Source organism: Cervus elaphus, chromosome 19, assembly GCF_910594005.1.
Source record: "Cervus elaphus chromosome 19, mCerEla1.1, whole genome shotgun sequence".
NCBI lineage: Eukaryota > Metazoa > Chordata > Mammalia > Artiodactyla > Cervidae > Cervus > Cervus elaphus.
The window spans coordinates 91,326,763-91,353,753 of record NC_057833.1 but is presented as its reverse complement, the minus strand read 5'-3'; the positions used below and the strand labels follow the sequence as shown (position 1 = coordinate 91,353,753).

Here is a 26,991-nt window from a genome sequence, read left to right as displayed (position 1 = left end):
AGGGGAAAGGCATAAAGCTGGACTTCACTGAATATATCCTGTGTTATAGACTTAACCTGGGGTAGGAGCTGAGAATACCCTGGAAATCAAGAATCTTTGAAAAACATTTCTCTACTGTCCATACACTTAAAGCCTCCTTAGATACATTTGATTGACAAAGATAACTAAAAATACATTCTAAGCATTACCTTCTTCTTTAATTCTTCTTGCTCCTTCTTACTCAAAGTTCGCTTAGCTGTACTCATTTTTCCAATACTGAATGCTTTAAGTTTGTTTTCTAGAAGAGGCTGTGAAAAGGTAAAAAGCATACACCTTTACATACACATTCACAATGTTACCTATAAGTCTTCTAACTCAATGTTATCTATAACCTGGAGGTTATTAACAAGTTAATTGAGTTAGTAACATACAAAAGTCATTTTTAAATAAAAATAAAACACAAAGAGACACTAAGGCTTACAACACATTCAACCTACTTGTTGGCAAGAAGAATAAAAGCACTTGAGGAGGGAAAGTAGAAATGTTTCTGGGTAAAATAAGCAGTGATAGAAAACAGACTTTCAAATACAGAAGAAGAGCATGTATTTCCACGTTTGAAAAGCAGGAATTATTACCATCTACAACTCCCAATTCCGGTGCAAAAATCACATCACTTCCTTTTATAACTCAGCAAATTACTCCATTCTTCATCAATAAAAATGATATTTATGAACATAATTTCATTTTCATTGCTGGGAAAATACCACATACCATGTTCTAGGTTTCAGTAAGTATGCAGTTACCAATTAATTTTGAATGAGAAACAGAAATTTTAACGAAGTCTTCATTTATGTAAGTTAGAAGCAATTTCCTTCTGAAATATGGTGTGAATAAACTGTAGACTCTTAATTATTCTGTCATTCATTTGAATGCTAATTTTGATTCATAAAGTTTTCTTTTGATTCATAAAATTTTAAAAGAGAGGAATGTTTATTAAATACAGCCTAAATATTAACCTACAATTGAAATCTGAATATTCCTCTTTCATCTACCAAAATGAGACTTACTTATAAGACTATCAGTCCCCTGGTTACTAAACAGGCTTGCTCTTGGTGAGACACATAATGGAAAGGTAATACTGCAATACCTTAAAGTTACACTTAAATCCCTCTGAAAAGATAAAAGCAGTTCTTAACTCAAAAGTCACTACTGGTTTCATGAACAGATTTCAAAGTGAATTTCTTTCCAAAATAGACAGGAAAATGTTTGGCCATCATTCAGCACCTTTGGTTTCAACTTCTTTGGTTTAAACAAATGGTAAAATTACACATAAATTCAATGAAAAACAAATTTTTACAAAACAAAATTTTTGTCCTCAATTTTATTTATATCTTAGGAGCTAAATTTAGACACCTAAGAAAGAAATGGTTAAGGAAATCACGGACTATTTACTCAAAAAATATAATGATTCATTAAAAAGTCTGCTTACAGAATTTTTCCTAGAAATAAAAAAAATTAGACCTGAGAGTCTTTTAAAATGTGTTCCTATAAAATAGACCTCAATGAAGTAAATATATATTTATGCTTACAAATACTAAACAAGAAAAATAAAGTGTTATCAATGTCAACACTGGCTGGTAATAACTGTTTTATTATATTTTCCAAATTTAACCATGACAAGAAAACATTATTTGAAATTTTAAAAAGACTAAAAGAGTACAAGAGTATTTTGCAGATACATGCAATATATCTCCTCTGGGTGCCTGGGTGGCCCTGGGCCCTGCACTGACCAGCAGAGTGAATAGCACCTGCTCCTCTTTGCTTCCCAGGGTGAGATTACACATAAGCTCCCTGAGGACAAGTGTGTTTTGGGAATTCCCTGGAGGTTCAGTGGTTAGGATACTGTGCTTCTACTGCAGGGGGCGGAGGTTTGATCCCTGATCAGGGAACTAAGATCCTGGATGCCACACGACATAGCCAAAAAGGGAAAAGTGTTTTAAACATTTGTGTATTTCCAGTGACTGGCCTCTGGCACTTGGTTCAGTAAAGGTTTGGCCTGAGGGGCAAATAATAAACCGAATAGCCTTTTTACATACAATCACTCCTTGGCTTTTTTAAATAAAATTTTTAAATGAAACATTATCTTACACATGACTTAAAAAACATTCCCTTAGATCAGTTTATTTACTGTTAACCCAAAGAGAATAATGAATGCTATTTTCAAATAGTACAAAATGAAACAAATACAAAACCAAGACACTTTAACTACCAAATTCAATTAAGGACACATCCAAATCATTAATTATCCTTTCTAACCTTTATCAATACTTACCCTTGAGATATTCTGATGAGGAGAATCTGAAACATTTTCACGGGCACTCTCATTCCTATAATTATGTTTTCTTGGGCTCTTAGGTCGAGTCCGACTTGGCATATCACTATCTGAGGGTCCAGATGCATCCATCTTCAAGAAAAGGAAAATAAGTTCTTAAGAATCAAACAAGTCGTACTGAAACTAGAAACCACCCAAACATTCCAATACAGACAAACTTCATTATATACTATCAAAATATATCACTACTGACCCCTTAATCTCATCCCTTAATACTATAACTGATTTCATCAGAAAAGTTCTTAAATAAAGAAAGTTTTCAATAACTCTAATTTGGACTTGAAAGTTCAAATTTTATTATCACTAAACAGATTGCTGTCTTCTTTGAAGGAACAGGTACCTTTCTTTCACTTTAAAGAAAATGTCCACCAAACACCCAAGTCTGATTAACCAGCTTGTGAATCAGTTGTACCTTCAGGTAAAAATAGCACTCAATGAGAAATGGAACCAGTTTTATTTCACAACTTAATCCCACAAGCACTTTTCCTTAAGACAAATACCACATTTTGGCAGGTAGAAGTGCCTCTCATTTCATCACTCAGAACCCGTACATAAGGACAAGATTTAATATTAATCATTTTTACTGTCTAATCAAGAGAGTTCTTAAGTGAAACTAGCTTATTTTTACTGTGCCCAGTGGAGAAGAATATGACAACTACCAGAACATTTTGGTGACACTGCCTTGATTTGTGCTGAGGTGCCAACAGTTTACCCATCAACTGCTTTTATATCATTAGTGCAAGTGTCAACACAGTGAAGGCAAATGATGTCTTAGTATTATTACAAAAGAATTCTGATTTCAGACTCCCTGAAAAATTCTCAGTGACCACCCTCTTATAGCACTGAAGACCACACTTCTATAGCACTGCTATAATAACAAATGGTAATGTTCAAATATTATTCAAAATGTCAAAAAGCTTTAAACCAAACATCTAGGCCCACCAACAAAGAAACCAGCTTAATAATTATACCTCCCGCATGGAACGTTAAGATGTCATTAGAAAGACTAGAGTTACAGCCGTTGACATGCAGGGATTTCCAAAAGGTGTACTGTGCAGTGTGAAAAGAATTGTGTATAAACACAAAACTTGTTTAAGAGATATGTAAACACACACACGTATATATGCACAAAATTTTACAAGCACAATAAAAAAAGGAAATATACATATTTTGTTTCTAATATGGTTTAAAGGGCCAACTTATGTGAATAATAGAACAGAAAAAAGAACACAAAACATCTAGCAAAAAAGGTTAAAGAAAATAGGCACATACAATGCAATCATATTTATTTATCAAGTAAAATCATAAGGGATATATCAAGTAGGGATCTACACAATAAGAAATTAAATTTTAAGGAAAAAAGACAAAGACTGGCTCTTATACTCACATGGACATCTGAAGATCCAGATGAATGAACATCTGATGATCTGGTCTGTAAGTATTAAAAATAAAAATCAACATTTAAATAATCAGAAAAAGTATCATGCTAACAAAGTATTTTTCATGTTATACAGACTTATTAATCTTTCCAAATTAAGAGCAATTTTTTCTCAGCTCATAAAATCAAACAAAGGCAATATGACTCACAGAAAAAAAAATTGTGATCCAAAATAAATGGGCCAGTCAAGTTCAGTCTTCAAATAACAGTGCTTTTTAATAAGGCCAACTGTTAAAATTTCATCTTTTAAGTTGATCTACAATTTCAGACTACACATAGTGTATAACAAATTTGATTTTTCACTATGCATCTAAGGATGAAAAAGCCAAACTATAAAACTAAATAATGTGAGATATCTTTCTGAAATTTTTACTTGGAGGCCCAGAATTTAACTGTCACTGAGTCATTTTTATTTTTCAAGGTATTGCGTAGTAAGATTTTACTCACTTTACATATATTTAAGTATTCAAAGTGAAATCAAGAAACTTGAGATCACAATTATCTCACTTGAGTACTCGATTTCAAAAACAAGGCACAACACATTGATTTTTAAGAGAACTGAAGATTTGTATGATGCAGAAAAGAGCAAACAAGATTCCTATGGGTCCACACAGTACTTTTTTACACACATATCTTGTAGTAACATAAGGCTCCGAACAGCTGATCAGATTTTCATACTGAATCAATTTCCTCCTCCACTGTACTGGACTGAGGCACAACCAGCCCAAGACAACCAAGCACTGAGCCACTTCCCATCTCCATTCTTTCTACCCACCTTTTTTTTGGTCCCCAACTTTTATTGTGTCTCTCCTATTTCACTTCCTTCTCCCTGCTAACCTATCCTAAAAGGCAAGATATATGGGAGGAATTTTTTTTATATTTAAATTTAACCCTGCGAAACATACTTTGAATCACAGTTTGAAATGTGCCTATTTGCAGACACTTAAAAATCCAAGAATAAATAACTCCTCTTAAAAAAGAAAAAAATTCAGTCAAGAGACTGAATTGAACAGGAAAAAACATCCAGTTGCTCTTTGTTAACCCGCTAGGTAGCAAAAAATAACACCCTAGTCATAATAGCAAGAAAAAACATAAAACACCTGGAAACCAACTAAAGAAATAACTCACTATTAAGACAAAGTCAACTATACTTAAATTTATTTTTGTATTTAATGCAATTTCATTCCATAGCTCAAAATCCTAAAGTGAAGTCTCTGCAAGGGGACAAGGGGATTGCCAAAAATAATTCTGAAGTTTGTCCAGAAGAATACACATGAAAGAGCAGCTACGAAAGTGCTGACCTTTGTTCTTGTGCCGCCACATCCAAACCATCATTTCTAGGACTTAAACATAATAGCACAGCGTAGGACAACGCATCAGCTGGTTAACCCAAGATGGCACTGGACAATATTGACTGCAACCCAAACATTTTCCACTGATAAGCAGCTGCAGTTACAGAGCACTCAGAATAAAACTTTTTTAGGCTTGAGGAGAGTTAAAGAGATGCAGAGTAGTGAAAGGAATAACTAACTTCTTGAGCTAATGGTGCAGGTAAACAGTAAATGTAACACTACTTTTGAAGCCATGTCTCTGCCTCTACTTAACCTGGAATGGTACTATATTATTCGTCTTGGGTCTGGGTTTTATGTCTTTGCTGAAGAACACCAAATTAGTGATGTTTAATGAACTTCCGCAGTGCACAGCACAATTCCTCATCCAAGTGAAAAAGACCCAAAAGCAAGAAAGAAAAGGGGAAAATAAGGGAGGTTTGAGGCAATAAAGAAGCAGACACAAGAAAAATTTATCTTAAGATAGAGAAAGCAGACATGTAATACAAATGTGGGGAAGGACAGCAAAAAAAATTAAAAAAAAAAAATCATTCTGAAGGCTGCTGAGGAGAGAGATGAAACCAACTAAAATAAAACTTTTTTCTGACTGCTCCTACCTTTACTTCAATTGAAAAACTCCCACACCTGAGTTTTTCAAATTACCAAGCTACCTACAGAAACACTGCTCCGGTATTTCCACTCTGCCTGATCTGTTCTCCTATCCCATTTGTCTCCTTCCTGCTCATACCCTCTGAAGCATCAACTCACATCTCTGCAAGCTGAACAATCACTCCCAAAGGAAGTATATCGACACTTCTATTGTACCGAAATGAACCCCGATTTCTTATTTTCAACCTTGGTGCTTCTCCTGGGTTCCAATATGTTCTTAAACAACTTCCTGGACATCTTCACCTGAATGTCTCCAAGTTCCTCAAATCCAGTATGTATAAAATTCCTCCCAAACCAGCTTCTCCTCTTGACCTTATTTCTGTCACTGAATGCTAATTCTCAGTCATAATCTGGAAGTAATAACATGTTAAGAGCAGATTCTGGAATCAGACTTCCTGTTTTTAGCACTTACCAGCAGCTTTGAAACCTCAGTTCTTTCATCTATAAAGCTGACTGTGGTGTTGTGAAGGACAAAGACAGGTGAAGCATTAAGAACAGCACTGGGCCCATAAAAGCGAGCATTAGCCAGCAGCATTATACTAGGGTCATCCTCGACTCCTTCCTGATCCCCCATAATAAACTGAGTCACATTCTGTTTATCCCACCTCTACTAAAACTCTTCTCCAGGACCCTTTTTTCTAAAGATACTACTATGGTTCAGATCTTCCCTTTATTCAACCCATTTACTGGCAACCACTTACTGGTACTGTGTCATGCATTAGAAATATAAAGTAAAATAAGACATAGCTCTTGCCCTTAGGAGCTAATAAAACAGATGAGTAAAACAGTGTGGCTACACTACAAGAGCATAGAGGACAAGCGAATCTCAGTGGGAGTGGAGACGTTAGAAAAGCTTCCCAGAGAGTATCTGAGGTGAGATTTTTGGAGCAATTTTAACATTTATCAACAGCACTGCAAAAATCTATATTCTCCTCACTCCCAAATTCTTCTTAAACTGTCTCCAGTATAGTTTTCCTAAAGGTCTTTCTTGTCTTGAATTTTCCATGACTCTCTTATTCCATAGGTTTCAAAGCCTCCACAATTTAGCTCAAACTAACCTTTCCATCTCAGAAACTTTTATTTCCTATGCAAGAGCCTAATAAATTGGCTAAATGAGACCATTTAGCAATCCATTTCCAAGTGATTTTTATTTTCTTTACTTCACCCATCTCTTTTGATACCTGTGTCTACCCTTCAAAACTCTGCTCATTGTTCTAAACACTCAATTAAATGCCTCCATTCCTGAAGCCTCCCTCAACCCCACCCTCCATTCAGCTGTCATTTCTTTCTCTAAACTTTTAGATGCTTTGGATGGCTCTGCCTTGAACTATTATACATTGACTCTCTTCCACTAGACACCATGCTCCCCAAAACTGAACTGTCATCTTATTTAATGTTTTATTCCTCAGACTTAAACACAAGATCTGCCAAGTGACACAGTCCCAATACACTTGCTGATTCAACTGGTTGGAACAAGTACCTACGCAACAAAATTACATTCCATACTATCAATATATACGAAGCTGCCCAACAAGGAGCAGCTACCTAGCTGAATACCACGCAACAAAATTACATTCCATACTATCAATATATACGAAGCTGTCCACTCACCAACAAGGAGCAGCTACCTAGCTGAATACCACTCTCACTCTCCAAAGTGAATACCACTTTGGTGGACAAACCAAAGTCCACCTCTCAAAAAAACTTCATAAACTCACTGAGACAAGCACTATTTAATAATGTTAAATAACAAGCCTGAAACTATCCTTAAAATTACATCCAAAATACACGAAAAGTTTTAAGTACACTATGAATGATCTGCCTTTAATCTAAAATGAGGAAAAATCTAGTGAAAAAACACTGACTGCTCAAGGAAGAGACATCTAACAGTACCAAACAGCCTCAAGTGCTATTGGCAAATGCATCTTCCTTTAAAAAAAAAAAATTATTTCCGCAAAATATCCAGCAAGTGGCTGATACACAATAAGCTGTTAAAGCTACTTAGTATAAGAGGCAAATTATTTACAATATTAGTATTTTTGAGTTTAATATCCTGTAGGAAGTTTTTTGCTTGTTTCTCCAAAAATGATGCTCTTTATAAAAAGGAATAGAGAGGCAGAAGTCTTCAACTTGCATGGCAAACGAACGTTTTTGTTGATTTATTTTCCAGGAAAAACAAAGCTTCAGGAATAAAAAAATCAGTTCAATCCAATAAGACAGACATTTTAAAAACATGTCTCAGTAGTCATATTCAAGAACCAACACTACAAATACTAAAATTTCTAAAAAGCACCAATCAAGAAAACAAAAGCTCCTAATTCCTCTCTCCACCTCAAAACAGCCTTCCACATAGAAAACTGATCACCTTATATTTTAAGATAAGATGTTTATCTCACAGTTTCAATCATATCATAATGAAGACTCAGTTTAAAACTGGCAAACAACAGAGGCTAATTTCTCAAGGTTTGTATTTTGTTTGAAGTTTTTGGTCATATTTAATTGTTATATATCTTTAGCTGCCACCAAAAAAAGTACACAGGCAATAATACATACCTAATGATCACAAGCTATGAATGGATCTTCATCATGTATTATTTCATGCAAGTGAAATATTTTCACTAATCAGCAATCAACATACTGATAGTTCCCACACCAATTTAGAACTGAGCATCCAAGGAAGCCAGCAGCATTTTATACCTTGCTCATTTACCTCTCTAACCCAAGCTTTGACAATATGAGAAAAAAACAAAGCACTGTAAGAGTAAAGTAACAGGGCGCACAACTCCACTATACTTGCAGAATCACCAGCACAGCAGATGCAGAGGGAATGAGGATATCACATTCTCTTCACATCCCCATTGTGCCAAGCAAACCACTCTTAAAATCAAAATTTTTATGAACTGATTTTTATAAACTAAATTCTAAGGAAATATGCTTAATATTTTTCTAAGCAAACAATTATAGACGCTTTGTCTCTCCTCCCAAAATCAAAGCTACAACATGGCACCAAGACCCCACTCCCCCAAAGCACTATTTTAGTCTGGTGACACAGGAATAAATGCACAGGAAATTCTTAGCTAATTCCTAAAACCTTTGCCAGGCTTTAAAATGTAAATACAGTAAAATTCCACAGAAAACAAAGGACATGTCTTCATTAGGACAACTACACACAAAGGTTAAAACATTTGACTATACACCCTTAATGGAATTTTTAAAGCTAAAAGAAACTGCGCTGCTGCTGCTCAGTTGCTCAATCGCATCCAACTGTGCGACCTTATGGACTGTAGCCCACCAGACTCCTCAGTCCATGGGATTCTCCAGGCAAAAATACTGGAGGGGACTGCCATTTCCTCCTCCAGGGGATCTTTTCAACCCAGGGATCAAACCTGCATCTCTTGTGTCTCCTGCATTGGCAGGAGGATTCTTTACCACCAGCTCCACCTGGGAAGTCCAAAAGAAACTGTAGAGAATATCTAATTTAATCTCTTTATTTTGTAATTAAGACAGGTCAAATAATTTTGTCACTGTCAATAGCAAAAATTCCTGTCACACATTTTTAAAATTTATTTTACTGAGGTATAACTGACATACAACACTGCATTTCAGGTTTACAACATGATTCATTATTTGTATGTTGTTGTTTAGTTGCTATTAAGTCATGTTCAACTCTTTTTGACCTCCTCTGTCCATGAGATTCTCCAGGAAATAATACTGGAGTGGGTTGCCATTTCCTCCTCCAGGGGATCTTCCCGATGCAGGGACTGAACCCAAGTCTCCCGCATTGGCAGGTGGATTCTTTACCACTGAGCTACCAGGGAAGCCTCAGTATTTGTATACACTGCAAAAAGGTCACCACAGTTAAGTCTAGTTAATAGCCATTATCAAACACAGTTACAAGAGTTTTTTTTTCCTTCCTGTGATGAGAACTTTTAAGATCTACTCTGTCAGCAGCTTTTAACTTAATACTTAAAACTGTTAACTATGGGCTTCCTCGGTGGTTCGGTGGTAAAGAATCCTCCTGCCAATACAGGAGATGCAAGAGATCAGGGTTCATTCAATCCCTGGGTGGGGAAGATCTCCCGGAGGAGGGCATGGCAACCCCCTGCAGTATTCTTGCCTGGAGAATCCCACAGACAGAGGTGCCTGGTGGGCTACAGTCCATGGGGTCGCACAGAGACAGAACTGAGATAGCATGCACACGGTGTTAACTACAGTTGCCATGCTGTACATTACATCTTCCTGTATATTTTTAAATTAGCATTTTTCTCAGAGTCTAGAAATATGATTGACAAGCCCATATCAACAGGAGTTTATGACCAAAGAATGAACATGAAACTGAAAAATCTGTCCACTCCATCTGTACGGTAGAATAGGTCACTCATCTGCACTCTCCAGAGGAAGGGAAATCAAACCAGAGATCAAAGGCTAGAAATCCCAAATACTGCAATATTAAACCAAAATGATCTTATGCTCTCTCCAATAAATTCTAGACCTGAGTTAGAAATAAAAAGCAGCATTATGATAACTGATGACAGATTCTAAATCTCAGGTTTAGAATTTATCCTGACATTTTGAAAAGTACTTTTTGTTTCCTCTAAGAACAAAAGGGGAGAGGAAAGTAAGTTTTTTAATGTACGTTATAGATATTCACTTATTTAATTCTTACATCCATCCTGTAGAAATGAGATTACATCCATATTACAAACAAGGAAATTTAAGGCTGAAAAAGTTAAGCAATCTGCCTTGATAGCACAGAAGATTTATTATCAAGTCAGGATTTGAATCCAATTATCTTGTTAGCAAAATTCATAATCTCTCTACTACAACATGCACCCTCCATATTAATGGAGCAAATCACGTCAAGTCCTGAGATATTTTAATGACATCGGTAGAAAATCTCTTAACAGCATCAACTGATGATAATCTAAAGCAATACAGGGGACTTCCCTGGCATTCCAGTGGTTAAGACTTCACCTTCCAATAATGCAGGGAGTGAGGGTTCCATCCCTGGTCAGGGAGTTAAGATCCCACATGCCTCATGGCCAAAAAAACAAAATACAAAACAAAAACAATATTGTAAACAATTCAATAAAGACTTTTAACATGGTCCACATTAAAAAAAGAGAGAAACTTTAAAAAGCAATATAAACTGAAAAGATTACTGGAAGATCTAACAATTTACTTATAGAGAATAGCCACACACAACCATGAGAAGTATTATTAGAGAAGGAAGCCTGAACATACACATTAAAATGTTTTCAATGTATCCAAAACCTCAAATAGAAGATACTTAAAATATTACTTTGAAAAACAAAAATAACGAAGCTTATGCCATGAATTTTATGGATGCACTAGCTTTCCTGCCCAGGTGGCGCTAGTGGTAAAGAACCCACCTGCAATGAAGGAGACACAAGGGAGGCGGATTCGATCCCTGTGTCGGTAAGATCCCCTGGAGGAGAAAACGGCAACCCACTCCAGTATTATTTCCTGGAGAAGCCCACAGACAGAGGAGCCTGGCGGGCTACGGTCCATAGGATCGCAGAGAGTCTGAAGCGTCTCAGCACGCACTTAGCTTTTCTAACAGTTCCTTAAGAGTAAGCAGGCCTGGGCTGGTTTTGTCAGAGTCGGCTGAGGAAGTGGGAAATCATGTACTCAACTATTTCCCTCCTCACCAAGGGAAAAGGTATTCGGGAGGCAACAAACAGCCAGAAATACGCCGCATGTAAAGTAGCCAAAACTAGCCCTCTACCATAGTTTCTACACAACTGAAGGATCTCTGGAAAATCCATTACCGATAACGAACTAATTAGAAACACCATTCACCAAACGGCATAAAGATTACAATTTAACAGAAACTGAGGAAGCAAGTATGTAACAGGTTGCGTTTCCTAGAACAAACTGAACATCAGACATGCTCCGTCTACTGTAAACGTAACTTCTTAAAAACCTACTTGCAATCATACACACACGTAAGATTTAACAGTCCTTAGAACCTTTAAGTATTATACAACTTCTCGGATCAGCATCAAAAAGCGTAACAACTACTTCGGGCAGGACCTATTACTTTCAATACCGTGTTGGAGATGAGAAATTCAAAGCAAAAAGTAGATTAAAGGACCCGTCCAAGATGGCAACTTAGAATCTGATGCTAATCACAACCTAACTAACGCTAAACTACTTTCACAGCTCAGTAGTTTCCACAATACATGCACACGGTTCCCTGTAAACTCTAAAGCAATTTACTAATCTTAGGTGGCTTCCGAGTCTATGGAAGTTCTCTTTCCAGAAGATGCGGAAGATCCGGAGTCCTGGGAAATGAGCCCTCCAAATATACTTCCTCTTACGTGAGGTAAAACCACGTGTAGAGCGTAGCGTTAACCTTGGCGATGCATCACCGCAAAGGGGAACTCCACTTCCCACCCCGCGTCCCTTCACTATTGGTCCTCCCCTCACAACTGACGGCCCTAAAGATTATTTATTCCCCGGAGGACGTGAGGGAAACCGGGGGAGGCCGGAAGCGTGTGAGATCCAAAACCAAAGAGCCGAGGAAAGGGAGGCAGACACTTAAGCTCGGGGAAGCGATTCCCGCCTCTCCTAGGCTCCGCTGGGCGGCCTGGAGAGCAACAAGCTGAAATACCCCGGCGCGTTTTCCGGATTTAAGACTTTAATCTAAATCCCTGATTTCATTCCAGTGCTAAGCTCGGGCCAAAATACTCACGCCACCGGTCCTGGCCCCCCCAGTCTCGAGCCGAATCCAGGCTGGGACTAAGGGGAGACACCAGGCCTCTCAACCTGCGCACCACGGTCCGTCTGCGTCCCGGCCTACCGTCGCGACCAGAACACGGACCCCGACCCCAATCTCCTCCCGCTGGCCAGAAGCGTCTATAGTCCCCAGACGACAGTGATAGAGCCACTGACTTAAGAAGTCCTTTAAGAAATTACCTTTGAACTGGCCTTTTGAGAGCCGCCTGGCGTTTTGTCCGCCATCTTGAGCCTTGCCCCTCCTTCGGCGGCGGCAGCAGCACGGGCGAGTCGAGCACCGAAAGGCTGGATCACAGCGGAGCCCGCCAGAGGCGCCTGCAAGGCTGAATAGTCGACCGCCGACTTGAGGAAATCAAGGAGAGCGGCTCCACGTGACTTCCGGTGTTGAGTATTTCCTGGGCCCGCCCATTGAATATTTGGGGGCGTATCCGTGGCGGGTTTTGTTGTAGGGCCGGAGAATTTAGTGAATCTTTGTACTACCTTTCCGGGCCGGTTGTTACTTCACTGCTTTTCCAGCCCCAAACCTAGATAGGTGCTGGGCGGGGAAGGAAAGACTTCTTAAAGAAGAAATGAATGGTCAGCTGGGGAGGAGCTTTTACTTCAACTCAGAAAATAAATCTGGAGCCGACGGGGAGGTTGAGGGGGCGGGGCTGGGTTTGGCCGGCTCTCCTGGGATTAAAATGGTATCCGTGCTACCTCTGGCGCTCACGCCCTGCTTGGGGAAGGCAAACTTACAGTCTGTTCAAGTTACTTTTAAAGAGAGTCGTGTCCGGAAGCAGAGGAGGGGAGTCTTTGACCCAACCTGAGACTCAGGCAGTGGAGTTTTTGGATAGACTATTCGGGTCAAAACTGGGACTTGCAGAGAGAGGGTGAATGAAAGAAAAATTATAAATAGATTTATAGTTTATAGATGTATAAATTATAAAATATAAAAATTATAAATAGAAAAATTATAATAAAAATTATAATTATAAATATTATTTATAAATAAATATAATATTTAAATATATTTTAAATAAATATAAATCTAGCATCATGTAAGTTGTCATTTTAAAAGTTACATTTTACGGTTTGATATTGTTTTCGTTTCTAATCACAAATGGAGGGGAGCACCTAAGTTCTTAATAGGATCTGTAGTCCAAGAGGGAAAGCTTGCTTGAGAAGGTAATTCCTGAGCCAAACCAGGCAAGGAAAACTGAAGTGACAGTCCAGGCAGAGGGAGTCGTGGAAATAAAAGTCTGGTGGCGTGAATCAGGACAGCCCTGTTGTGCAGTCACGTTTTCCTAGACCTGGAGAAGTGGATGGAGCAAGCGAGCCCTGAGGTAACCAGTGTGCTTAGGGAGTTAGAATTCTATTCCAAGGACGAAGAGCATCCTTCAACAGAGTTAAGTAGGGCTGTGATGTGGTCAGATTTTTTTAAAGTTATAAAATATTGTTCTGAGCACTTGGGGAAGAGAGGAAGAAGGGTTCATGCCTTCCTGAATTCATTTATTCAAAATATTTTGGAGCCCCGTATTGTGTGTAAAGGACTTTACTTGTGACTCAGACGGTAAAGAATCTGCCTGCAATGTAGGCGACCCAGGTTGGATCCCTGGGTCAGGAAGATCCCCTGGAGAAGGGAATGGCAACCACTCCAGTATTCTTGCCTGGAGAATTCCGTGGACAGAGGATCCTGGCAGGCTACAGTCCATGGGGTCGCAAAGAGTCGGACATGACTGAGCGACTCACACACACTTACCTATTTATTGTGTGTAAAAGCCTGCACGAAGTGTTCAGAGGCTTACACAGATGACTAAAACATTATCTTCATATAATTTAAGATTTAATGAGGAATAGAGGGGAGAAGGGAACAGCAAAGTGACACTGTAGAATTCAACCGATGCTGCAAGGAAAGATCACTAGCTGTGGGAACTCTTAAAGAATTAATTCTGAAGGTGGGGATGGGGTAAAGAGATGGAGGTTTCAGAAAGAAGGAAGCATTTAAGCCAACTCTGAAGAAGAAGGAGAATTTTGTTTGTTGGATGGTGATGGGGGAGAGAGAGGGGAGGTTGGAGTGGTGGTGATCTGACACATGGAAAGGCTAACAGTCCTGTGTGCCAAGCCCTGAGGAATCAGCAAGCTAGGTAGGGCTCCTCCTGTTCTGTGTGAGCAGATGGGGGTAGAACAAGTAGTAAACAAATAAGCAAAAAAAAAGAAAGAAATGATCAGAAAGTAACAAGCGCGAAATATCTTTTTTGTAAGTTTGGCCATCATGGACTATCTTTATATATTTAATTTTTAATTATCTTTGTTTTGGCTGTGCTGGGTCTTCCTTGCAGGGGCTTTTCTCTAGTTCCTGTGCTCAGGTTTCTCATTGCAGTGGCCTCTGTTGCAAAACACAGGCTCTAGGGCAGTCAGGCTTCTGTAGCTGTGGCACCTGGGCTGAGTAGTCGCGGTTCCTGGGCTCTCAAGCACAGGCTCGGTAGTTGTGGCAGGTGGGATCTTCCTGGATCAGGGAGCCAAATGGTGTCTCCTCCATTGGCAGGCACACTTCACCACTGAGCCACCCGGGAAGCTCCATTGCGAAATACTGAAGTAGAATGGTGGTTTGCAACCTCCAGTCCTACTGAATTTAATTTCAAGCCCAGATATTTTTAATTCTAGACTTCTCACCCTCACCCCACCCTCATCGTGGCCTCCAGTTGAAGGTTAATCAGTTTTTTTTAAATATTCTTAAGGGAGATAGACTTTCTCCAGGAAGACTTAACAGACCTCCCTCCCCCACCAAGCCTAAGGAAGAGACTCTGCTTCTGTTTCCATGGGAACCTGTTTCCCACTCAAGCTACTCATCACATTAGATCTTAATTGTCTGTTTACAATCTAGGATTAGAAAGTGAAATCATCAGCTGAGATGAAGGGAGAAGTGTGGGCTTGTCCCTGCCTAGTCATGTTCTGGCAATACTTCAGGTCGACTTTGTCACTATGAAGTAAATATGTACATGCTTTTCACTTAAACCCCTGAAGTCCTATTTCACATTAAAATCACCTTTATTAAATGTTGGGGCTTCCCTGGTGGCTCAGCTGTAAAGAATCCGCCTGCAGTGCGGGAGACCTGGGTTCAGTCCCTGGGTTGGGAAGATCTGGAGAAGGGAACAGCCACCCCCTCCAATATTCTGGCCTGGAGAATTCCATGGACTGTATAGTCCATGGGGTCACAAAGAGTCGGAAACGACTGAGCGACTTTCACTTCACCTACTTTATTAAATGTTTACTCCTAAAGACTTAAAGGAACATAGACTTCTCTCTTTCTCATACAGTAAAGCCCCAAAGGAAGTCAAACATGTGACCTGACTAGAAATTAAACATAAGCCTTCATTAAGACCTAATTAAGTACACTCTTAAAAACTCAAAAGCATGATTAACAACAGTTTTCCTTCAAACATATAAGTCTTAAAATTATGGCCCGTTTACTCAAACTGCAAATGAAGGAGGATGAGATATCATACATATAAATACAAACATGTTTATAGATGTAATAGAAATTGTTAATTAGATCCACAGTTATTAGCAAGTGACTACACATAAATAGTAAGAAAATTATACAATTTACTGCAATTAGTATTTTCACAGTCGCACTAAAACCATGCTATTCTTGCTGATGTGTCGGTTCTCTACTCTTACACCTGTTTTTAAGGGTTCTTCCTGCAGCTACATTTGACCGAGACTATAAAGTAGTGCTAGATGCAGTTCACAGAGGTGCTGTGTTTGGCTCAAGCCGGAAGGGTTTTTTCTTTGAATTTTGAGCATGTTTTAATAGGAGACTTGACTTTTTTCTACTCAAGATTTCCAGTTTTTCTTGAAAAACAGGCAAGTCTGGGAACAATCTACTGGGAGGGAGCCACATGGGACTCTGGGGTCACCAGGCCTTCACCACACTCAGTGGACAAATGCCCCACACAGGCCTGCTTGTAGGCCTATGCATTTTCGAACTTCTCATGTCCAGTGGTAAGTCTCAGCCGAGGTGATAATCAAAACATTTAGCAGAGCTTTCCTGGGTTCAGTGGTAAAGAATCTGCCTGCCAATACAGGAGACATGGGTTCTATCTGTGGTCCAGAAAGATCTCACATGCCACGTGAGCCACAACTAAACCTGTGAACCACAACCACATAGCCTGTGCTCTGGAACCCAGGAGCCGCAACTCCTGAAGCCTTCACGCCCTAGAACCTGTACTCTGCAACGAGAGAAGCCCCTGAAGTGAGAAACCTGCACATGACAGCTAGAGAAAAGCCCAAGCATCAATGAAGACCCAGCACAGTCAAAAATAAATATTTTTAAAAATTTAAAAAAAAAAATTCAGCTGAAACACACAAAACAACTCAAAGAAAATGGACATACAGAAAAGAGGAGGAAAAAAAGATAATATTCTGTGGTTAACCCTCAGGAAGAGGGAAAAAAAAAACAGTCAGTCCCCCAGCACCGAGGTGAACTGACTTACCCATTAGATATAGAAAGCTAAGTGCCTAGGGCCAGTATATTTTTAAGGGCCTCCCCAAATGTCTTGGGCTTCCCTGGTGGCTCAGTTGGTAAAGAATCTGCCTGCAATGCAGGAGACCTGGTTTGACCCCTGAGTTGGGAAGATCCCATGGAGAAGGGAACGGCTACCCACTTCAGTCAGTGTTCTGGCCTGGAGAATTCCATGGACTGTATAGCCCATGGGGTCACAAAGAGTCGAACACGACTGAGCGACTTTTGTACACACAAAAGTTTTAATTTCTTTTAAGCCAAGGGAGAGAAAAAGGTGAAGTGGAGAGGCTGAAACAAAAGCATTTCACAATATACATACTGAAAGATAGAGACCTTACCAGGGCTTCCCCGGTGGCTCAGTGGTAAAGAATGTGCCTACCTATACAGGAGACTTGGGTTCAATCCTTAGTCCAGGAAAATTCCGCATGCCGAGGAGCAGCTAAGCCTGAGGGACAGAACTATTCAGCCGGCGCTCTGGAGTCCAAGCGAGGCAACTACTGAAGCCCACGTGCTCTAGAGCCTGTGCTCCAGAACAAGAAAAGCCCCCACAATGAGAAGCCTGTGCCCCACAGCTAGAGTAACCCCTATACTCCCCGGCTAGAAAAAAGCACACTCAGCATTGAAGACCCAGCACAGCCCTAAATAAATAAATATAATTTAATTATAATTATTTGTTTAAATGACTGCCCCAAAGCTAACATCTTCTCTCTTGTGCCAATGGACTGCTCCTACCTATTTGGTGGCACTTAGAGAATTTTTAAGCAGCTTCTTTCTGCTCTTTAGGCTTCAGGGTATAGGCTGGTGGAAGGACAATCCTATCCTTGTGTTCATTTGGCAGTTGTTGAATTTCTAGCATCTGCCAGGCTCTGCAGAAAGAAAATAAGGAGGGAGGAAGGGAGAGCTAAAAATCCGACAGCTTTCTTCTGAGAGAGCCTAGCCACTTCTAGGAGTAGTCAGATAACAGCTTCCAAAGTGGGTGTGGTCTGTGTGAAATGGAAGAATCTTTGTGATTAACCTGATTGCCTGTCCCCACTGCTCCCCTCCTCCTACCACCCCATCCCATCCCACCACCCCACCCCATCCCACAAGGCTAGCCTGACAAGTAAGATTTCAGTGACAATAACAGCTTCTCCCATTTCTCCACTCCTGTACCAAAAGAAATGTACTTATTGATGCTATCTAAAATTCCTTTGACAATAGTGATTAGCAGTGGAATTTTTAAAAAACAAACATCTCTTTTTAGCATTTTATTTTTTAACTTTCTTGGCTGTGCTGTGCAGCATGCAGCATGTAGGATCTTAGTTCCCCAAAGTGTGAAAGTGAAAGTCGCTCAGTCGTGTCCAACTCTTTGCTACCCCATGGACTGTATAGTCCATGGAATTCTCCAGGCCAGAATACTGGAGTGGGTAGCCTTTCCTTTCTCCAGGGGATCTTCCCAAACCAGGGATCGAACCCAGGTCTCCTGCATTGCAGGCAGATTCTTTACCAACTGAGCCACAAGGGAAGCCCTTAGTTCCCCAACCAGGGATCAAATCCACACCCTTGCATTGGAAGTTTGAAGATTCAACCACACTGGACCACCAGGGAAGTCCCTAGAAGTGGAATTTTTTTAAACTACAATGCCCAAGATGTAGAGAGGTAAGAGGTATATAAAAATGGTGTCCAAAAAACATATAACCCAAGAATAGGCTGGTGACATGTTGAAGGTCATAAAATGGTTATTTTAGCTATGATCCTGAGAAGATTACCCTTCAGTTCAGTTCAGTTCAGTCGCTCAGTCGTGTCCGATTCTTTGCGACCCCGTGAATCGCAGCACGCCAGGCAGGCCTCCCTGTCCATCACCAACTCCTGGAGTTTACTCAAACTCATGCCCATCAAGTTGGTGATGCCATCCAGCATCCCCTTCTCCTCCTGCCCCCAATCCCTCCCAGCATCAGGGTCTTTTCCAATGAGTCAGCTCTTCGCATCAGGTGGCCAAAGTATTGGAGTTTCAGCATCAGCATCGGTCCTTCCAATGAACACCCAGGACTGATCTCCTTTAGGATGGACTGGTTGGATCTCCTTGTAGTCCAAGGGACTCCTACTGTGTAGCAATTATTGTTTCAACGAGATAGTAAAACCTAGGATAATCCAGAGGAGTATTATGGAAATGGGTATTCCTGAGTCTGTGTGTGTATGTGTGTGTGTGTGTGTGTGCGCGTGTATGAGACAAAAGACTGAAAGTGCTTAGGGGCAAGTCAGACAAGGAGCAGAGGGCATCATCTCCTAGGGAGAACTCACTTCCCATATCCTGGCAGTCCAAAGGTGAATTTGGCTTGGCCCACCAGGTAATATAAAGGCTAGGTGGAGAATGAAGTTATGGAGACAAAAATAGAACAAGACCATTTCTCTGATAATTTCATTTAGTTGCCGGTAACAGGAACCCAGCTGCTGTGATCTTAAGCACATAAGACTGTTTTCACAGTGCTATCATGGTCAGCCTTTCTCTTAAGGAACACGGCATACCTTTCTTCTTTTTCAAGTTTTGTTCTGTTTCCTTCGTGTTGACTTTTCACGTTTCTTGTTACCCTAATTCTTAGTTGCTTTTAAGTTTTTTCTGTCGTTACTGCAAATAGGATATTTTTCCATTATTGATTCATGTCCTAGGTAATTTTATATATTGATTACTATGCGTGAATGTTGTACCCACCACTTTTCTGGATTCCTTTATTATTTGTATAGTTTTTCACTTTTTCTTTGGGGCATCTCATTTGCAAATAACTATGAGTTTATCTCCCCTTGTCCTACTTTTCTCCCTATCTTTTGTTTTTCTCTTGTGTAATGACATTAGCCAGTGAATCTAGAATAACATTAAGTAAGAGTGGTACTAGTGGATATCCCAGAATTGTTCCTGACTTTAATGAGAATGCTTTTAGCATTCTTCTAAAGATGAGGCTGACTTTGGGGTTGTAAGTTGAATTATTAATTAATATGTATTAATTATATATTAAATTTTTAGTCAACCATGGAACTGAAAATGCAGAATTTTAAATTCTCATAGAAGACTTGGGGACCCTGAAGATATGCCAAAGGTCAGACAACCTTATTACAGAAACACTGTTACAGTCTTGTGTTAAAAACACCAGGACACCTCCATGACTTGGGAAAATAAGTGAACAGAGTAGAAATGTCCTTCTCTGTACAGCAGGGAGAAGTGGGCAGATTAAAAGGAAGACAGAAGTCTATATCAGCTTCCTGTTACTGCCGGAAGTTACCTCAAAGTTAGCAGCTTATAGCAACACGAATGTATTATCTTCTACTTCTGAAGTCAGAAGTCTAAAATGTAGCAGCAGGCCTGTGTTCATTTTTGAGGTTCAATAGTCATTGAATGGGTGCATGTGCTTACTCTGTTCTAGGCATGACAGATGCAGCAGTGAACAAATCAGACTAAAACTTCAGACTCTTTGCTTATTGTACTTGTTGTGACACACCTGTCTCCTTTATGTCTCCGAGAGGAGAATCCATTTCCTTGCATTTTTCCAGTCTCTAGAGTTCACCTACATTGCCTGACTTGTGGCCTCCTCTCCATCTTCAAAGCCAATAACTTAGCAACCTCTCTCCTCTCTGACATCTGTTTCCATCTTTACAGTCTTCTCTCCAACTCTGCCACCTCCCTCTTGCAAGGATCCTCGTGGTTACATTGGGCCCACCCCAACAATCTGCCATCTCAAAAGCCTTAAATTAATCACATCCACAAAAGATCCACAGTTTCTGGGAATCAGGATGTGGACATCTTCAGAGGGCTATTATTCAGTCTACCATAGAATCTAAAATGAACTTTCTGTGTTTGTATTTTGTCCCTGGCTGACAGGCACAGATTTGATCCTACCAGAAAACTGACATGGTCCCAATAAATACAGTCTTCTTGAAGCAGTTGAGTTCTGAAATTGTTCCTGGGGAATTAAATGGGCTGAAGGTGTGGTTCCAGTGAAATAGGATGTGACAGATCTCTGTTGTCAAAGGACTTACAGGGCATAATGGAGACAGGTGTGTCACAACAAGTATAACAAGCGAAGAGTCTGAAGTTTTAGTCTGATTTGTTCACTGCTGCATCTGTCGTGCCTAGAACAGAAAAAGCACATGCATGCATTCAATGACTATTTGCTGATGAAAAAAATCCACAGCAGAGGTGGTTTTTTAGGAACATATAAGCTTGGTACTGCATAAAAGGAGTCAGGGAAGACCTCATTAAAGAATCTACAGAACTTTCAGGGTATCTGTCCTACTCTTAAAAGGTCACCTCTGGGGCTAACTGCTAGGAGTTACTAGAGGCTCTCAGAGAGCAGGATGGAGACCTTAGCACAGTCCTGTCTCAATTTAAGAAAATGCAAATTTTGCTAATTTTAAGCAGACCGAAAAGTCTCCCATCCTGTGGAGATTTTGAAATAATACAAATCTCCTTCCTCAATCTAAAAAATTCTTTTTGAGAATTGTGTAATTTCGGGAGTTTCCTGTTGGTCTAGTGGTTAGGATTCAGCACTTTCACTGCAGAGGCCTGGGTTCAATCCTTGGTCAGGGAACTGAGATTCCTGCAAGCCACACAGAATACTCCCCTCTCCAACTCTGCCCCCCACCCCTGCCAAAAAGTGTGTAATTTCTACAGACAGGCTCAATGGACTGCAAACATCACTTACTATTGTGCCACATGGTGGCACTGCTACATCTAGTAAATAAAAACATCCACTATCCTTCGTTAGGAAGATCACCCGGAGAAGGAAATGGCAACCCACTCCAATATTCTTGCCTGGAGAATACCATGGAGAGAGAAGCCTGGTGGGCTACAGTCCACAGGGTGGCAGAGAGTCGGTCACGACTGAGCATACATACACACACACACACTCTCACACTATTCTACATAGGTGTTCTGTGAACATACATGGAACTTCTCTGAGTGGTCTTGGTGCTCAATTAAAAATCCTCCTAACATCCTGTCACTGTCAACCAAGCTTTCATTGAACAAGTGTGCTAGCTTTGGTGCTGAAAAAGAATATGTGCTAACAAAATGTAGCGGGGGAAGTTAAACGTGAGAAAACCATGGTATTCTGTGATGTTCATCAAGGAGGGAGAGCTCACAAAATCTAAGAGAGAACAAAAATCTATTAGAGATGACATTAGAGGTAATATCTTTTCAGTCCAACTTGTCCTGCTTCTCAAGGAGGGCAGGAATGGGGCTGAATCCTAGCCCCTATTACTGTGCCTGGCACCTATAGGCAAACAATGAACATTTATTGAATAAGTGAACGTGGAAGATGGTACCTCATGCTCTCAAATATATATATCCTCTTGCCCTACACAGAGACGAACAAAAAAGTTGCTGACACCAAATTCCAAAATCTCAGCTGAGAGTCTCTTAGTATTCCAACTCAAGTTAGCTGCTCAGTCTTGGTCTAAGCAGCTGCATCCAGGGAAATAGAGCCATGTGATACACGTGTCTCCCAGAGGCTTACGGTGGGATGAATGAAGTCTTCAGGTCAAGGGTTGGAGCAGAGAGCCAAAACTAACTGCAGAGTATATGAATAATTGATCTTAGACATATACACAACTATTTTTTTCAGATGTTTGGAGATGCAACAGTGATTGATAGGATACAGTTTGATTTATTGTGGAAAAATACACATAACATGCAATTTGCCACTTTAACCATTTTCAGTGTACAGCTTAGTGGCACTAAATACAATCACATTGTTGTACAAACTCACACCACCATCCATCTCCAGAATTTCTTCGTCTTCCCAAACAGAAACTATGCCCATTCAACACTAACTTCCCACCTCTCCTCCCCCCAGCCCCAGAAAGCTACCATTCTATTTTATGTGTCTATAAATTTTTTAAATTAGTTATTAATTTATTTTTGGTTGCACTGGGTCTTCGTTGCCTTGCATGGGCTTTCTTTAGTTGTGAAGAGCTGGGGCTACTCTCTAGCCTCAGTGTGTGGGCTTCTCATTGCAGTGGCTTCTCTTGTTGCAGAGCCCAGCTCTATCCTCTACGGTGTGTAGACTCAGTAGTTAGGGTACACGGGCTTAGTTGCTCACAGCATGTGGAATCTTCCCAGACCAGGGGCCGAACCTTTGTCACCTGCATTGGTAGGCAGATTCTCATCCACTGTAGCACCAGGGGAGTCTTATCTCTCTAAATCTGACTACTCTAAATATCTCATAGAAGTGAAATCATATGGCATTGGTCCCTTCATGACTGGCTTATTTCACTTAGCATATCTTCTGTGCTATAGCTATGATGTAGCATGTGTCAGAATTTCCTTCCTTTTTAAGGCTGAATAATAGTCCCTTGTATGTCTATAGCACAATTTATCTGTTCATCCATTGATAAACATATGAGTTACTTCCAGCTTTTGGCTATTGTGAATGATGCTGCTATGAACACTGTCAGAGCGTTCCTGAGTTCACAACAGCTCCTTGTCAGTATCCCTGATCTCACTCAGCAGTCTGCAAAGTGCACCTACTATCAAGTGGGATCAGCAGGAAGACTGGCAGTGTGGGTGCCCTCATGTTTGACATCTTTTTGAATCTTAGGAGTGTGTTCAGAGGAAAGCAATCAGTGTGGCGGTACATCTGGAAATCAGCTCCTGGGAAGAAGGAATGAATAAAGTCATTGGCCTGGAGCAGAGCAGACTGAAGGAAGCTAAGAGAGCCATCTACAAGGAGCAAAGACTTTTCCCCCATCAGATTTCTGATTTCAGCTCAATATATGAAATACTTTTTAACCTCTAGAGCTGTTTACTGATGGAATAATCTACCTTAATAGAATAAGTATTCCCCTATGAAAACACACAGAGAGAAGTTGATTGTAGAAGGGTTTCCAGAACTTGGAAGGGAATTGGAGGAGAGCTGTATCTGGGTTCTAAGACTTCTTGACCCCAACATTCCCTGTCTTTCTAATGCTTGAAACATCCATAGAAAAGACCAAAATGGCCAGAAAGTATAACGTTTCCAAAGTAAATAATTATTCAGTGTAAACTCGACTTGATATTCATGAATGCCATGTCCTCAAATGAGGCTGAAATCTAAGAAATTAACTGCTGAGTGACCCACACAAATATCAGAGAGGGAGGTGTTACCTAAGATTGTAGTGTCAAGAGCCAGAAATGATCAGCAGGTGCACTGTGGCCTAAACTCAAGAGTCCTTAATCTTGTTTACATATTATATTAGGACAATACCCCAGTAAATCCAAATCAAATTATACAATGTTCTACTGTTAGTTACTAAAAATTAATGACTCCAATTTGTTTCTCTTTTTAGACTTTGATTTTTAGTTTTTCTCCTACGATTTCCCTTTTGTTCATTAAAACTTGTGAACAATGCCTTAAGAAGCTGTGGAGAAGTAGACAATTCCTCTGCTTTGGGGTTGGGATGGCCATTTGGCCATAGTTATCAAAATGTGAAGGGAACATAGCCTTTGACCCAGCAATTCCACTTGTAGGAGTATATTTCCCTCCATATGAGAAATCACTGCAGTAAAGAATATGTGCGGGGCTTCCCTGGTGGTCCAGTGGTTAAGAATCTGCCTTGCAGTGCATGGGAAATGCAGGTTTGATCTTTGGTTCCTTTGATCCTTGGTCCCAGAAGATCCCATATGCCTTGGAGCAGCTAAGCCCATGCTCCACAATAACAGAAGCCACTGCAATAAGCCCACACACCCCAGCTATAAAGTGGCTGCTGGTTGCCACAGCTGGAGCTATCCAGCACTCAACAATGATGACTAGATGACAAGAAAAAAAACAAAGGCTTTTGTTTCCTTGAATATGAAGATCACAAAACAGCTGCCCAGGCAAGACGTAGGTTAATGAGTGGTAAAGTCAAGGTCTGGGGAAATGTTGGAACTGTTGAATGGGCTGATCCTATAGAAGATCCCGATCCTGAGGTTATGGCAAAGGTAAAAGTGCTGTTTGTACGCAACCTGGCTAATACTGTAACAGAAGAGATTTTAGAAAAGGCATTTAGTCAGTCTGGGAAACTGGAACGAGTGAAGAAATTAAAAGATTATGCTTTCATTCATTTTGATGAACGAGATGGTGCTGTCAAGGCTATGGAAGAAATGAATGACAAAGACTTGGAAGGAGAAAATATTGAAATTGTTTTTGCTAAGCCACCAGATCAGAAAAGGAAAGAAAGGAAAGCTCAGAGGCAAGCTGCAAAGAATCAAATGTATGATGATTACTACTATTATGGTCCACCTCATATGCCCCCTCCAACAAGAGGCCGAGGGCGTAGAGGTAGAGGTGGTTATGGATACCCTCCCGATTATTATGGATATGAAGATTATTACAATTACTGTGGCTATGACTACCATAACTACCGAGGTGGCTATGAAGACCCTTACTGCGGCTATGAAGATTTCCAGGTCGGCGCTAGAGGAAGGGGTGGTAGAGCAGCGAGGGGGGGCTGCTCTGTCCCGAGCCCGCGGGGCTGCTCCTCCCCACGGCAGAGCCGCTTACTCTCAGAGAGGATGCCCCAGATCAGCAAGAGGCGCTCGTGGTGCGAGAGGACGTACCCAGCAACAAAGAGGCCGCGGGGGAAAAGGGGTCGAGGCCGGTCCTGACCTGTTACAAAGAAGACTGACTTGCTATGTGGGATTACACCAGAAGCTTGCAGTGGAGTAATGGTAAGGAAATCAAGCAACCTTAAATATCTCGGTTGTATAGGAGCATATTGTATTGCAGAAGACCTTCCTATGAAGAACTAATACTTGGACTTTGATATGAATTTCTTTAACAATTTTCTCTGCAGTGCAAGTTATTAAACTAAAGCTACTCTATTTTCCAAATGTGTTCCAACAGAAATTCTTCATAACTTCTAGCATGGTATCTTAATAAAGAATAAAGTTCTTCTCTTTAAAACAAAAAAAAACCACTTTGGTTTCCTTCTTATCCTTCTTGAGTTTTCTAGCTCTTGTCACCTATTTGCTCGGATGAAGTCAGCTGCCACGCTCTGAGGAGCCCAGTGGAGAGGCCCATGAGGTAAGAAGCTGAGGGAGGCCTCAAGCGAAAAACCAGTGAAGAAATGAGGCCATCAGTCTAACAGCCTGTGAGGAACTAAATCCTGCCAGCAAAGCCTAGAGGGAACTTGACAGCAGATAGTCCAGAGTGGAGCTATGAGGTGACTGCATTCTCAGCTGACAGCTTGGTGACATCTTTGTAACAGACCCTGAGCCTGGAGGGCCCGACTAGGCCACTGGGACTCCTGATCACAGGAGATATGTGATAATAAATGTTTGTTGTTTTAAGCCACTAAGTTTTGGGGTAACTTGTTACACAGCAGTAGATAGCTAATACCAAATGCATGTTTGTTTATGCATGTATTTCTTTTTTAAACACTAAATAAAAGTATCTACTTTATTTTTGTTTGAGTTTTTAAATTTATTTTTAATTGGAATATAATTGTTTTATATTGTGTTGGTTTCTGCCATACATCAACATGAGTCAGTCATAGGCATACATATGTTCCCTCCCTTCTGAACCTCCCTCTCACCTCCCACCCTATCCCAACCTTCTAGGTTTTCACAGAGCACTGGATTTGAGCTCCCTGCAACATACAGCAAATTTCTACTATCTAATTTTACGTCTGGTAATGTATATTTTTTAAACCCTGGCCACTGTGCTTGCCACCAGGGAAAGAAATTTAAGATTCTAGGGTGGGAGAAAACTTACTTTTTAATATAGACTCTTTTGTTTTATCTCAGTCTATTGTTTATTCAACAAACAAAATGATAACATTTAATATTCTCCAATGAACAATCATTCCAAAGGCCCATTTCTAAAATTCTCAAATGAAATTTTATTTTCTGTATCTACATAGGATAGCTAACTCACTCACAAAGAAGCTTTTTCATACTTCAACTGGAGCACATATTATATCACTTCAC

The 26,991-nt window shown here is 40.2% G+C and overlaps 2 protein-coding genes across 4 annotated transcripts in view; one reads left to right on the top strand and one right to left on the bottom strand.

Moving 5' to 3' along the window:
• Positions 1–12,936, bottom strand: part of LOC122675349 (U2 snRNP associated SURP domain containing) — a 46,207-nt gene extending 33,271 nt beyond the window's left edge. For all 3 annotated transcript variants that reach the window (XM_043873940.1, XM_043873942.1, XM_043873941.1), the window contains exons 1-4: positions 12,749–12,936; positions 3,759–3,803; positions 2,312–2,443; positions 189–287 (exon numbers count right to left, since the gene is read on the bottom strand). In XM_043873940.1, the coding sequence (XP_043729875.1) occupies positions 189–287; positions 2,312–2,443; positions 3,759–3,803; positions 12,749–12,793 (321 nt within the window). In that variant the 5' untranslated portion in view covers positions 12,794–12,936. The remainder of the gene's footprint in view (positions 1–188; positions 288–2,311; positions 2,444–3,758; positions 3,804–12,748) is intronic.
• An 11,886-nt stretch (positions 12,937–24,822) lies between these two features.
• LOC122675255 (heterogeneous nuclear ribonucleoprotein Q-like) lies at positions 24,823–25,668 on the top strand. Its single transcript, XM_043873673.1, has one exon. The coding sequence runs from the start codon at positions 24,913–24,915 to the stop codon at positions 25,666–25,668; it is 756 nt and encodes a 251-aa protein (XP_043729608.1). The 5' UTR covers positions 24,823–24,912.
• Positions 25,669–26,991: the final 1,323 nt, after the last annotated feature.

Coding starts and splice junctions, on each gene's coding strand:
- LOC122675255 (XM_043873673.1), top strand. CDS start 24,913: ATGAGTGGTAAAGTCAAGGTCTGGGGAAATGTTGGAACTGTTGAATGG.